General features: G+C 40.2%; 1 protein-coding gene across 1 annotated transcript in view; it reads left to right on the top strand.

Moving 5' to 3' along the window:
* Window positions 1–4,527: 4,527 nt before the first annotated feature.
* The window catches only part of LOC309891441 (ubiquitin carboxyl-terminal hydrolase 42-like), a gene marked incomplete at both ends in the record, with an annotated part of 156,321 nt that continues 148,427 nt past the window's right edge, over window positions 4,528–12,421 (top strand). Inside the window, 6 exons of the mRNA XM_082785810.1 lie at window positions 4,528–4,661; window positions 4,866–4,933; window positions 5,090–5,160; window positions 5,692–5,774; window positions 6,693–6,804; window positions 7,182–7,349. Of these exons, the coding sequence (XP_082641936.1) occupies window positions 4,528–4,661; window positions 4,866–4,933; window positions 5,090–5,160; window positions 5,692–5,774; window positions 6,693–6,804; window positions 7,182–7,349 (636 nt within the window). The remainder of the gene's footprint in view (window positions 4,662–4,865; window positions 4,934–5,089; window positions 5,161–5,691; window positions 5,775–6,692; window positions 6,805–7,181; window positions 7,350–12,421) is intronic.

Genomic DNA, 12,421 nt, shown 5'->3' with positions numbered 1-12,421 from the left:
GAGACTGCTAAACACATCTGAAGAGTGCTGCTGCAGAACTCTGAATGGGGGGATAGCAACTGTCTTAAGTGATCTGGAATCTTGAATTTACTTTTCAATGGACAAGAGGTGTGTCTCTCAAGGCAAACAAAGAGAGGAGTAACACCCTCTCTTGTCACTCATGTCAACATAAATTTATGCTCAGAGCGTAGGTGTAGGAACAGCATCGGTATGTATATGGAACATCGGGAGAGGAAGCTCTATCGGTATTTACAGTTTTTCTACTACCTTGCCAGAGAGACGTCATCTCCAAATGAGAAATGGATGTATTTTGAAACAGTGGTGGTGGATCGGATTTCTTCTTTCTAGTGTTAATATTTGCTCTTGAATCGTACTTAATAGCTGGTAACACCTCAATCAGTTGTCAAAAATAAACTTAAAAATGTGTAAGGCTTATCTCATTGGTCAGTATAAAGATCAAGGTCTTCCCTTCCCTTCCCTTCCCTTCCCTTCCCTTCCCTTCCCTTCCCTTCCCTTCCCTTCCCTTCCCTTCCCTTCCCTTCCCTTCCCTTCCCTTCCCTTCCCTTCCCTTCCCTTCCCTTCCCTTCCCTTCCCTTCCCTTCCCTTCCCTTCCCTTCCCTTCCCTTCCCTTCCCTTCCCTTCCCTTCCCTTCCCTTCCCTTCCCTTCCCTTCCCTTCCCTTCCCTTCCCTTCCCTTCCCATTTTCCCCAGTATTGTTTTTCTGTTCTCCTTCTCACTGCAGTCTTGATTTTGTTTCTTGTCCCTTAAGTATGTTTCCAATGTGTTGCTGAAACATTTTCCCTTTCAATCCTAAAAAAGGAGCTGTCACTGGTGAAGATCGGAGCTTATCCCTGAGCCCAGGAGCTGTCACCTTAGTCTTCCAATCGGACAAGGACGACTTCATTTCTCATGTAAATGCATTTGTCAGGTTTGCGTATTGTTTTTTCAGGAATGGAAAGTGTGTATAGAATGGATTTAAAATCAATTTTAAATGTAAAACGTCAAGGCAAAAAAGTTCTAATTACAACCTCTGCACACAATTTGCCAGCTGTGGGACTAGGAGTTTTCTTATTTACTGTGTTTTGTTTAACGTGTCTGAAGTTTAATGGACAGCAATCAAGGCGTGCTAGAAATCTGAAAGCACTTTATGCTTTGTTCTCTCCGTCATTTTGGTATAACAAACTAGCTTATGTTTTAAACCCTCCATGAGGTTAGTGGTTTCCCTAAAGGTAACAAGTCCCTGTGTGCTACAGTAAGACAGTAACAAAACATGAAGTATAGAAGTTCATCCTGTCATTATTCAGCTTCTGCCTATGGACACACAACTACGCTTATTTAAAGCGGTATCACCTTGAAACCTAATCAGCATTTTAAAAAGGACTTTGTAGCAGTTATTGGCTTTTGTCCTGGAGGGCTGAGGTTTGTTTTGTTTTGTTTTACATTCAGCATTTCCGTTTCTAGCTTACATTCCCCTGTTGTTTTGCATGAGGAAAGCGTGCAACTTTAGAAAGGAGAACGGAAAGAGCTGCTTTTTAGTCTAACTTTTCAGTTTGTCGTAGGAGTTTTAAATGTGGTAGGAGTAAAACACCAGAAGTACTGCTGCCAAAGTTATATTCAAACTCGTCTTTCTTGGAGAAGCAGAAGAAGCCCAGGGAGAAATGAATTTGCAAACATGCTCTTCATGCTCTCCTTTCCGAAGATTTCTCTGAGATATAGCCCATCCTCTGTGGGTTTTGAGGTATATGGTTCCCAGGAGTGAAAAGGAGGGCCAAACATCTCTCCTCTTGGATCTCAGCATGCCAGGGCTTTGGTGTACTGCCACTTACAGCTCCGCTTTTTCACCTGGAAAAAGCGACCGCATGATGTAGACTGAGGAGCCCTCACAGATTAACTTGCTATCACCAAGTGACGCCCATGAAAGGTGTATTTAAAAGCTAGGCTCATTATAGAATCACAACAAACCCCTCATGACTGGTGCAGTAGACAGTGAGGTAGAGGGCGAGCCCTGGAAAGACAGAAGAAAAGTAGCAGTGAGTTCTGGGTACCTTTGTGCAGACGAAACAGAAAAACGCAGGCAGTGAAGTAATAGTGTTCCGTTACTAATGCCAGCAATAGATAATTGCAACAATTATCTATTAGATCATAGGTGCTAATTAACAGATAATTGCGCAACTCCGGAAATCAATAAATAACTGATTCCCCTCAGAGAATGTCTTCTACATTTTTATATTAAAAAGACTCCAGAGTTGTAATGGATTAAAATCCTACGGAAGGGAAAGAAATGGCATCAGCCACTAGTTCTGCAGAAGCGAAAAGTAATACTGATAGAGTTTAGATGGAAATTTTCACTTTGTGTGTTTAGTTTGGGGATTCTTTTTAAATCATTCATACCAGCGATTTAGTTCTTAAGGCTGTTTCTTTGAGATTAAGTGACAGGACTTCTGTTACTCTTTTCTTCTTGGAGTGCTTCTTGATAGTCTTACGTCAACCAGAACTTCTGTCTCTGTCGCAGATGTGAACAATGACCGTAGCTAAGAAGCCCAAATCTTCAAAGCCTAAAAAGCCCTCTTCAAGGCGGTCTGGCAAATCCAAGAAACCAAGTCCTAAAATACTGATGTCACGCACCGCCAACTGGGGCCGGATAGTGCCTGCAGAAGATTCAAGCCAAGTCTCTGTGGCCCAAGGACGTGGAGGTGCTATTTACTGTAGATCATCTGAAAAATCTAAGGCTTTTGCCCCAAGAGATCTAAGTAAGTGTGCGTTCTATCCTGCCTCCATTGTCTTCAAAGCAAAAGTAGAAAATGCAGTTCTTACTTGTTGCACTGATAGAGAAGGGGACTACTGTGAAGAAAGACTTCAAAAGCGAATCCCCTAAGGCAACTGAAGTGACTGATGTTACAGAAATTAATTTTGATATATTTACAGTCAACAGAGAAATACGGGGAGCTTTTTGTAATGCACAGATTCCTCCATGTCTTTTCTGTTTTGCAGAGAAAAGTGTTTGATTGTTGCTATTCACAGCTTCCATTTTTCACAGGTTTTTTGAAGGATAACATTGCTCAGGAAAAAATCTGGTATCTGTAGGGGTACCGTCATTCCTAGTTCCTAGTTTTTACGTTTTTACCGTATAATTTCAAGTCTAAGTTTGTGGTTTAAGTTATAATAAGGAAAAAAACAGTAGTTGAGTTAATCAGGTTAAAGATTATAGATGGAGAGGAACTTGGCGTTAGGTGCTACAAACAGAATGGCAGTTAGCCTTGCCTTAGAAGAATTAAAATGGTTGACTAAAATTGTTTTTTTTTTTTTTTTTTTTTTTTTCCCCAAAACATTGTGTTGACCAGCCAATTTGAATTTGGTGGTATTAAAGCTGTCTGCAATAAGTTTTTCTGGTTTGGATTGTAGCTAGCTCCTCTAGGTGCTCCTGCAGAATAGTATTTTTTTAAATACCTTTCTTCGAAACAAACAAACAAGATCTCTTTTTAAATTTAACTTTCTTGCAGTCGTTAATGATGGAATTGCTCCGCCACAGAGCATTCTTTTTCCACCTGAGAAGATTTGTATGGATTGGCGAGAAACACAAAGTGTTGGAGTTGGCCTGTACAATCTTGGCAACACATGTTTTCTTAATGCTACTCTACAGTGTTTGACCTACACACCCCCACTTGCCAATTACATGCTTTCTCTTGAGCACAGCCAGTCATGTGAGTACTTTCTAACAGTATTTTGAATCTGTTGGATAGCTCTGAAGGTGAAAGAACAGCAGTGATTCTGTGAGATAAGCTTATTTGCCTGATTTTACCTGTAGCAGCTGGCTTTGAGCACTGTATTAGCAGTGGGCTCCGAATAGCATATGGAGTGCAATTAATGCACCATGTTTTATTTATTTAGTTATTTGTTTGTTTGTTTGTTTGTTTATTAAAGGATCATTTATTGCTTCATGGGAATAATGAAGTGCATTGGACAGTAATGCATTTGGTAGTAATTTTAGAGAGTAATACATTTTGCAGCCTGTGGAGTTCACATTCCTGTCAGCCTTTACAACTGCGACTTTGCAGTAGTCTTTTAGATTTCTCATCACAACATGCATTTGAATACAGGCTTAGTGGATATTTTTCTTCTGTCAAGTTGTGTGAAATGAAATGTTACAAGACTGTTGGGACATTGGCATCTTGGGAGAATAGAATGTAGCAAGGAGAGTGGATATTGTATCTATAGTTTAAATTGTACTTAGATGTTTGTAGTTCTGGATATTTCGCTGGACTGGGATGCTTTGCTCTTTCACTCTTCAGGTCGTGAACAAGATTTTTGCATGATGTGCACGATGGAGACTCACATTAACCAGGCCCTGCGTTGCACTGTTGATGCCATCGAGCCTACGCATGTTATCAGTAATCTCAGTCGTAAGTGGCTTCAGATGTGTTTCTTTTCGATAGCTTGTAATCTTCAAATAATTATTTGATGTGTCTAAGTGGTTTTAACACTCCAATGAAGAGAGATTTTAGAAATACAAGAATGATTTCATTTTTAAATGAGGTCAATACTATCATCTTCTTATTTAGGAATAGGACAACATTTCCGTTTTGGCAGTCAAGAAGACGCACACGAGTTCTTGCGCTATACTGTTGATGCTATGCAGGAAGCGTGCTTGAACGGAAGCACCGAGTAAGCATAAACAAGTTCACTTTCATACATTCTCTAGCACCTTCTAGTCCTTTATTTACTCTCAGAAATGATCTCTAGCACCTTTTAGTGCCTTATTTACTATCAGCAACGCAAGTCTACATCATCCTTGGTTTTCATCAAACTCTTTGAAGAGTTAATTCTGTGCCTTAAATCTTCTGAGGTCTGATTATAATTTATTTCCAGATTGGACAGATCTTCTCAAGCTACCACCATCATTCATCAAATATTTGGAGGATTTCTAAGATCGAGAGGTACTTGAAAAAATATTCCTGTCCTTAGAACTGATCTGTGTCTTTTGTCGGTAGTAAAGCAGTCTGTAGTTTGTCTAAAGTAGTATCTGTCAACAACTTGAATTTGGACAGTTAGTCTCCTTCACATAATGTTAAGCATTTATATTTTGTTTCCAGTGAAGTGCTTGAATTGCAAAGCAGTTTCGGATACGTATGAGGCATTTCTTGATATCACTTTGGATATAAAGGTAAGATGTTTTCTAAATATAATTCATGATGTTTAAGTACATGCATAACTTTCTAAATTAAACTTGTTTAACTTAAAAAACCAAACCACATATAATGTTAAAACGTAAGAGCTTGGTGGTGCTAAGGAAGTGGATTGGACTTTGTCCTTCCGTGGAACCCATGTAAATAGTCTCCACATTTGCATTGGGTTTAAGGGGAAAGAATTCTCTTTCTGCAAAAATTATAATGCTGTCATACTTCTTTGTTGTTCTACCTCAATATACATCTAATTGTTAGACTGATGAATTTGTCCCCAGTATTGATGACAAAGCACACTGTAGATGCTGTCTAGGCTACTGGAAAAGTATTTGTTCCAAAGTCAAATGCCTTCCAGGTGAGGTCAATGCTGAGCATGCTCTTTCTGCCTCCTTCTTCACAGTGCTCCTAGTAGATCGCTTGAGTATGTTAGTAAGATTCTCTTATAAACTACTAGTATGTCTCTGGAATTCTGAATTACGGTGACTTTGCGCTCTTCTTTCTCGCTGCTCTAGGCGGTTTCGTCTGTTAGCAGAGCTCTGGAACTCTTTGTGAAACCTGAAGAGCTGGATGGAGAGAATTGCTATAAATGTAGCGAGTAAGATTTTGACGAATTAGGTCTTAATCCTAGATGTCAGTTTTCTATGTTGCATGACTCTGTTGGACTACCTCTAAACTTTGGATCTACTTACAAGTTTTGTGGAAGTTTATAAAAGACTTGGATTTTTGTTTCCTTGGAGGGGGGAAGTCTTGTTCATAGGCATTCCCTATGGGTTTGCAATTCTCTGGCTTGTATTTTGCCATCAGAATTCAAAAAGAGCTACTTTTGTTCTTTCTATTTATTAGCTCTCGACAGTACTTTTCTTGATGTAAACTGCCCAGTTTCCGTTGTTCTCTGGGCTAGTGGCTAATTTTCACTGCTTACACCGTAGGTCCTACCTTGGAGCGGGCAATGTGTCAAACTGAACTATTTTGTTTCAAAGGATGGCAGATGGTTTCAGTGTCTTTCCAGACAAGCTCAGTACATGAAGACTTCCTACTGTTAAATGTCTCCCTCCTGTAGAATGACCATGTGCTTCTGTTGTATTTTTGATGTTGATAGTCGACCTATGTTGGAGATTATTTGCAATTTCTAGCCCTGGGGACCAAGGCTCTCTCGTTCCGCTTTCAGTATTTGTATTTCCCTTGAAAGCTGAAAGAATGTATCCAGGATTGGAGTTCAAATAGCCACTTTTGTAGACCAAGAAATGGTACCTTGCCATCCAACCTGGTCATACCCTTTTGTGAGAGATTCCTGTTCCCGCTATGCTCTGAGTTGTTGGGAAAATTGACCTTCTTCTGTGTATTAACAAACCTGACACGCAGTGCATGGGTTTATGAAAAGAAAAAAGACCAACCTATTATGCAAGTAAATATCATTCAAATAGCATAGGCATGCGTGAGACATTAAAAGGAGTTTGTTTTGGGGGCGAAAAAAGAAGATGCCTTCAAACACTTATCTCTGCTTGTTTTTAAGGTGTAAAAAGATGGTTCCTGCATCCAAGAGGTTTACCATACACCGTTCTTCCAAGGTTCTCACAATATCACTGAAAAGATTTGCAGATTTCACAGGTGGAAAGATCAACAAGGTATATTTACCACTGTAATGCAACTATATCATTGTGTAATGGGACATCCCCCAAAGCTGAAAGTTGTTAATATTTTCAGACAATAATTGTAGACTAACGACTATGGCTTATTCTTTCTCTTAATATCAATAAAGTTCCCGCTTGACAAGAAGCATATGCTTTCCTCTGAGAAGGCTGATTCATCAGGAAACAGTTCTCTGCAACTTCTAGTCTTAACCGTTGTTTATGGGAAGACTTATTTGTAGTGAATCAAGAAATATATTCGAGAAATATATTCTAGAAATCAATTCTAGTCTGTGTTTTTTGGAAGTGTTTTTCTCTGGCTAGTCCACGAAGTACTCTGGGATAATTTTTCTATCTTCTTGATGTCTCTTTAGGAGGTGAAATATCCGGAGTATTTGGACCTGAGAGCCTACATGTCGCAGTCAATGGGAGAACCACTGCTCTATGCCTTATATGCGGTGCTGGTACATCACGGTGTCAGCTGTCACTCAGGACACTATATATGCTATGTAAAGGTAGAAGTCAACAGCATTTCTAACAGGGTAAAGGTTGTGCTGGCAAACCAATTAAAGCATGACTAGCAGCTACTGTTTCTAGGGAAAAAGATTTCATTATATTTTTATTTGACATGTGTGTATTTTGTTCCTATCCGTGATTTCAATTGGAAAACGTGCAATTCACCTAAAGAAATCATTGTCTTTATTTGCAGGCTGGTAATGGACTTTGGTATCAGATGAATGATGCTAAAGTAGTGCGTACTGACATTAAAAGAGTTCTTGGTCAGCAAGCTTACATACTTTTTTATATCAGGTAATAACAAATCTTAAATTGTGTTCAGAAGAGATTTACTTTCCTGTTATTGATATTTTTCTGTTTTGCAAGTGTTTTTCTTGCTATCCCAGGAGAAGATTATTATTTGTCTAATTCAGTTCTGTCTAACCTGAAATTCTCTGTGTCGTTTATTATCTTTTGTTGCTTGGCCTTAAACTGCAGCACTTGTGTAAATTGCTATCTATGTGTTATCTGTAGCTGGCTACTTTAGAGAAGGAGAGAAATGAAGGTCATCTGTGGTGTAAGAATGAATTATTGCTCTGCAAGTGATAGTCTTAGTAGGAAGACTGTTCTCTACTTTTCAGTCTGTAGTCTTGGCGAAGCCTTCTGTAGAGAAGGCTTCCATATCGTATGAGCTGTTCCTCTAAAATGATAGGATGGGATTTAATCCAAGAGTAGGCTGAAAGAAAAACTAAACTACGATCACTGCTCTTTTCTGAAGGCGCTATGATTTGACACTTGGAGAACGTGCGTTTTACTTGCCAGCACCATCTTATCCCTGTTCATTCCCTCCTGGTCAGCAGGGGGCTAATAGTAAGCAGGCTGGATTTCTGGGACCACGACTTCTTCCTCATATGATTAAGGTAATTCAGGGAAGCGGGAGGGCAGATAACGGCACCAAACTGCTAGTGGGTTTGGGGTTTGGTGTGGGGTTTTTTGTTTGGTTTTAAGCATCTTTTTAGGTGTTAAGACCATTTGTAGAAACACTCAGTAGGAGAGTTTTGTGTTTCAAAATGTTACATGCAGTGTTTGCGTTAATCCATCTTGCAATTTCTTCTTTTTAAATACAGAATTCAAGCCGTTTAAATGGAAATGGATCCATAAAAGAGGACACAAAGACCACTGGTGTCACCCTAAAAAGGCCATCTTCAGCACCACCAATGGCCTGTGTTCAAAACCAGGCAATTACCAGGCCTTCAATGACTGATACGTCAAGAAAACAGAAGATCACCATCAGTATTCACAATAAATTGCCTGCTCGTCAGACTGTGTCACAGCCTGACTTTCTTAGCAGTGCTGTGGAGGATGAAGATCTCTACCAGGCTGTTCCTTCATCCACAATTACAAATTCGGTAATGCAAATGAAGCAAATGCAAACAAACAAAAAAGTTTCTGATGAAATTTTTGTGGAGCCAACAGTGAATGAAAATCCTAAACTCAGCTCTGATAACACAGTCCCTTATGGTGCAGAATCTTCAGGAAAATCTGAGGAGGAGTCAAAGGGCTTATTTCAAAGGAATTTGAAATGCAATGCAATGTCCTCTAATGGAATTTTGGTTGGAAAGGTAGTCCGTACATTGCAGCATTCCGATTCTTCCTGTCAGAATGCTGACAAAGGAAGATCCCAGCATGAGCTGCCAAAAACAGATTCACTAAATGGTGCTATTAGGTTAGTTAATGAATCTAAAGAAAACGGACTGAAACTTGATGATTCCACTTGCCGAGTTGAACCTGTTAAACCTTCTGAGATGTTCTTTTCTAAAACAAATGGATTGCTTGAAACATAGATTTGCTCCATCGAGAATTTCTCACCTACGATGTATTCGGGAGTGTTTATTGTGTTCCTAATTCAGGTGAAATACTGAGAAAACACAGCACACATGTGATCGTAAGGCTTTGTGGTATTATCCCCTTAGAATTTGCAGACCTGAGCTTACATTAGAACTTGTCAACTTAAGCTCAGCTGAGATAAAAATTCCTAAGTTTCATAAAGTAGATTTTGGGGGGTGAGTTGGGGTTATCTTTGAAGTGTAGATAATGCATACAACTGACAGCGGTCTTGCTTACCATTTAATGGAGACATTCTGACAAGACTAGTCCTCAGTACTACTACAAATAGTATTTTTTTGTCTGCTGACTTGTGCGTTTTAATTGCAGATGCCTGGAGCTATGCCTTCAGTCAATCGAGAAGTCATCACGGAGTCCTTCAGAGCCAGCCAGCTGAACAGCTTGTCAGAGGAAATGAGGTAAAATGAGCACAGTCTGATTAAGACAAGACTTTATGGAAGTTCGTTACAGTTTTATCTGTCTACTAATAGTATTTAATGGAAGGATTTAAATTAGTACAATTCCATACTGTGTGTCCAGTGTCACGAACAGAACTAATGATCAGCACTGAGCATATCACTCTGATGCAGGTTGGTGCCTCAAGGAGAACTTGTGTTCCTTTATAGAATGTTTTTCCATTTTTCTCCACTGTCTGGAGAAACACTGGCTGTTCCCCGCTCGCCCCTATGCCTTTTTTCTCAGAGCAGCAGGTGGAAGGAGACAGATGCGTTTGCTTTTTTAGTGCAATGGCTTCAGAAGCAAGAGGGGCAAAAGCACTTTCTCTGGGAGCTGAAGAAGGTGTCCTAATCACAGGAGAGGTTTCTAAATGGCATATCTTTGCGAGCGTTCCTGTAGTCCGGAGGTTTTTGTTTGTTTGCTCGACGTTGGAAGGTTTTACTCTTAATATTCACGTCCTTCAGCAGAAGTGAGAAATGGGTTTTTATTTTATGCAGTGTTGCGGAACCTCCGAAATCTCCTGGGAATGATGAATACCTCGCCCAGTACCAATGTGATGACCGTGGAGACAAGGAGAAACCAAGAAGATCAAAAGAACGTGACCTCATTTCAAAAGAAAATGTTTTGTCCGGCAAAGACTCTTCTGAGCCTGGTGAGAAATTGCGGCAAACTTCCTCTCTCGAGTCTGACACTGAATGTAGCTCTAACAATCTTTCTTCCTTAGCTATTGCAGATAGACGCCAAGATACAAAGGACAAGACTAAAACCACTGAGAAAGAGCATTACCGAAGCAAGAGGGAACATGCTCCTAGTGAAGAGAAGGAGAGTCAAAAAGCAGGTCCTTCCAGCAAGAGGAGGTGTTCTCAGAGCGTGGAATTTGTTGAGCAAAAGAGTCACAAGCAGGAGTACTGGGAGGGAAGCAGGTACAGATCTTTCCCTCGTGAAAGAAACAGCCCTGAGAATGGCAGAAGAGCAGTCAAATATTCAAAGTACAGATCTGGCAGCGGAGGAAGATCAGAACAAGGTAGCAATAGGTACTACCGATCCAAAGGGGAAAGAAGTTGGAGCAGAGAAAGATACTATCGAGACGAAGCACGGAGATGGGAAAGATGTGGCTATTACAAGGATTACTATTCACCTCATGCGACAGGAGACAGTAGAGAGAGAAAGTTCTCTCACGGCGATTCAGCCTTTGACAGATCGACTGCAACTTACTACAGCAGGTCACATAAGCATTATCATTACAAAAGCGGATGGCCTCACGGTTCCCTCTTGAGAGAGGAAGATGTACGTCGCTTTGGCACACCCCGAGCAGACTTGCATCGTTGCTCGGTACCTCAGCAACATTCCAGAAGACATTCTCGTGAAAGACATGCGCTTCCACCTGTGTCAGCTCATTTGGAGAACTGTCGCCAGAAAACTGAAACAGAAGGAAACAGAAAAAGAAAATATACCCGTGCAGAAGGTAGTGAAAGTGAAATAGAAAGGAAAGACAGAAAGATAGAAAAGGAGCTTGTAGGTGGTGAAAAAAATGCAAAAATATCACAAGTTCTGGAAGAAAAAGAAGTCTAAGGATAAAGATGGAGAGAAGGATTCCAAGTAAGCAAGGATTCCAGCATACTCCGCATTTTTTATCCTAATTCTTTTCTGGGTGCTTCTCATGTCTTCCTTTTATTTTATTTATTTATTTTTTTTTTCTGGTAGTTTCTAAGTTCTTTAGATAGCACCAGCTGGCTGGGGATCATGTTGTTAGGTTGATCAGTGAAGACAGGAAAGCTCTTGCTGAATTGTGTCAGAGCACTAGCTTTGGACCACATAGTTCGAATCACATCCGTACACCATTCCAGATTAGGTTAAAAGATTTTTTCTGCTTGCACGTATTCCAGAGCTAGCCGTTGTTAATGATCTGTGTACAAACCAGGACCTATGGTCCTTCAATCTGACGGCTTAAGTTTGCTGCATCTAAAGTAAGTTGCGTGTGCACAAAGCACCACAAAATAGCTGACATGCTGCAAATCATCACCTGTGGTAAAATAAATCAGGTTTCATATAGGCAACAAGTGCCACATCTTTTTTTCCCTTTTTAACTTGCATGTTTCTTTCAGACTTCATGATTTGTGTTTCTGTGCGCTCCGCTTTGACAATGCCAATCGCAAGCGTAAGAAAAAGAAGAAAAAGGAGAAGAAAAAGAAGAAAAAGGAGAAACACCAGGAAAGCGAAAGGCTCCTTGGAACACTTAGATCCTCGTTTCCAGAAGATAACGCGGGAGAAGAAGGAAGAATGCCATCCTCCAGATGGCTCTTCATGTCAGTAATGCAGAAGTGAGAGCAGTAAACAACCTTACAAGGAAGGGAAGACTTCCAGTGCAGGCGAAAGCAAGAAATACTGCTCCATCGCATCCAACGACTATACTAAAGGTAAGCGGCTGCAGCGTGTGTGAGGAATTCCTTTTATATTAATCTCGAGATTATTTCAAACAGTCTTGAAGTGCTTGATGACTTAACAGTCTGCAGATTTATTATCAAATCAAAAAAAAACCCCACTTGGTAGACTATTTTTTTCCCAGTTTTGAATGGCCACTAGGAAAGAAGGCCTGAAATAAAGAGGTTAAAGGCAAATGGTTTTCATTTGGTTTGATGATGAAGTGGCAAACAAGAGGAAGAGTTGCAAGCTCCCTTCTTAAATTCAGTCCAGCCAAGTAGGAAAAGTAAATGTGGACAGCTGTATCTTGGCAAAGAAGATAGTAGGGAGCAAGGAGGTTCAGCAGTCAAGATGGAAG

This window comes from Aythya marila (assembly GCF_965140915.1).
Source record: "Aythya marila genome assembly, contig: HAP1_HAP1_SCAFFOLD_203, whole genome shotgun sequence".
NCBI lineage: Eukaryota > Metazoa > Chordata > Aves > Anseriformes > Anatidae > Aythya > Aythya marila.
The sequence above is the reverse complement of the archived record's forward strand: the minus strand, read 5'-3'. Positions and strand labels throughout refer to the sequence as shown.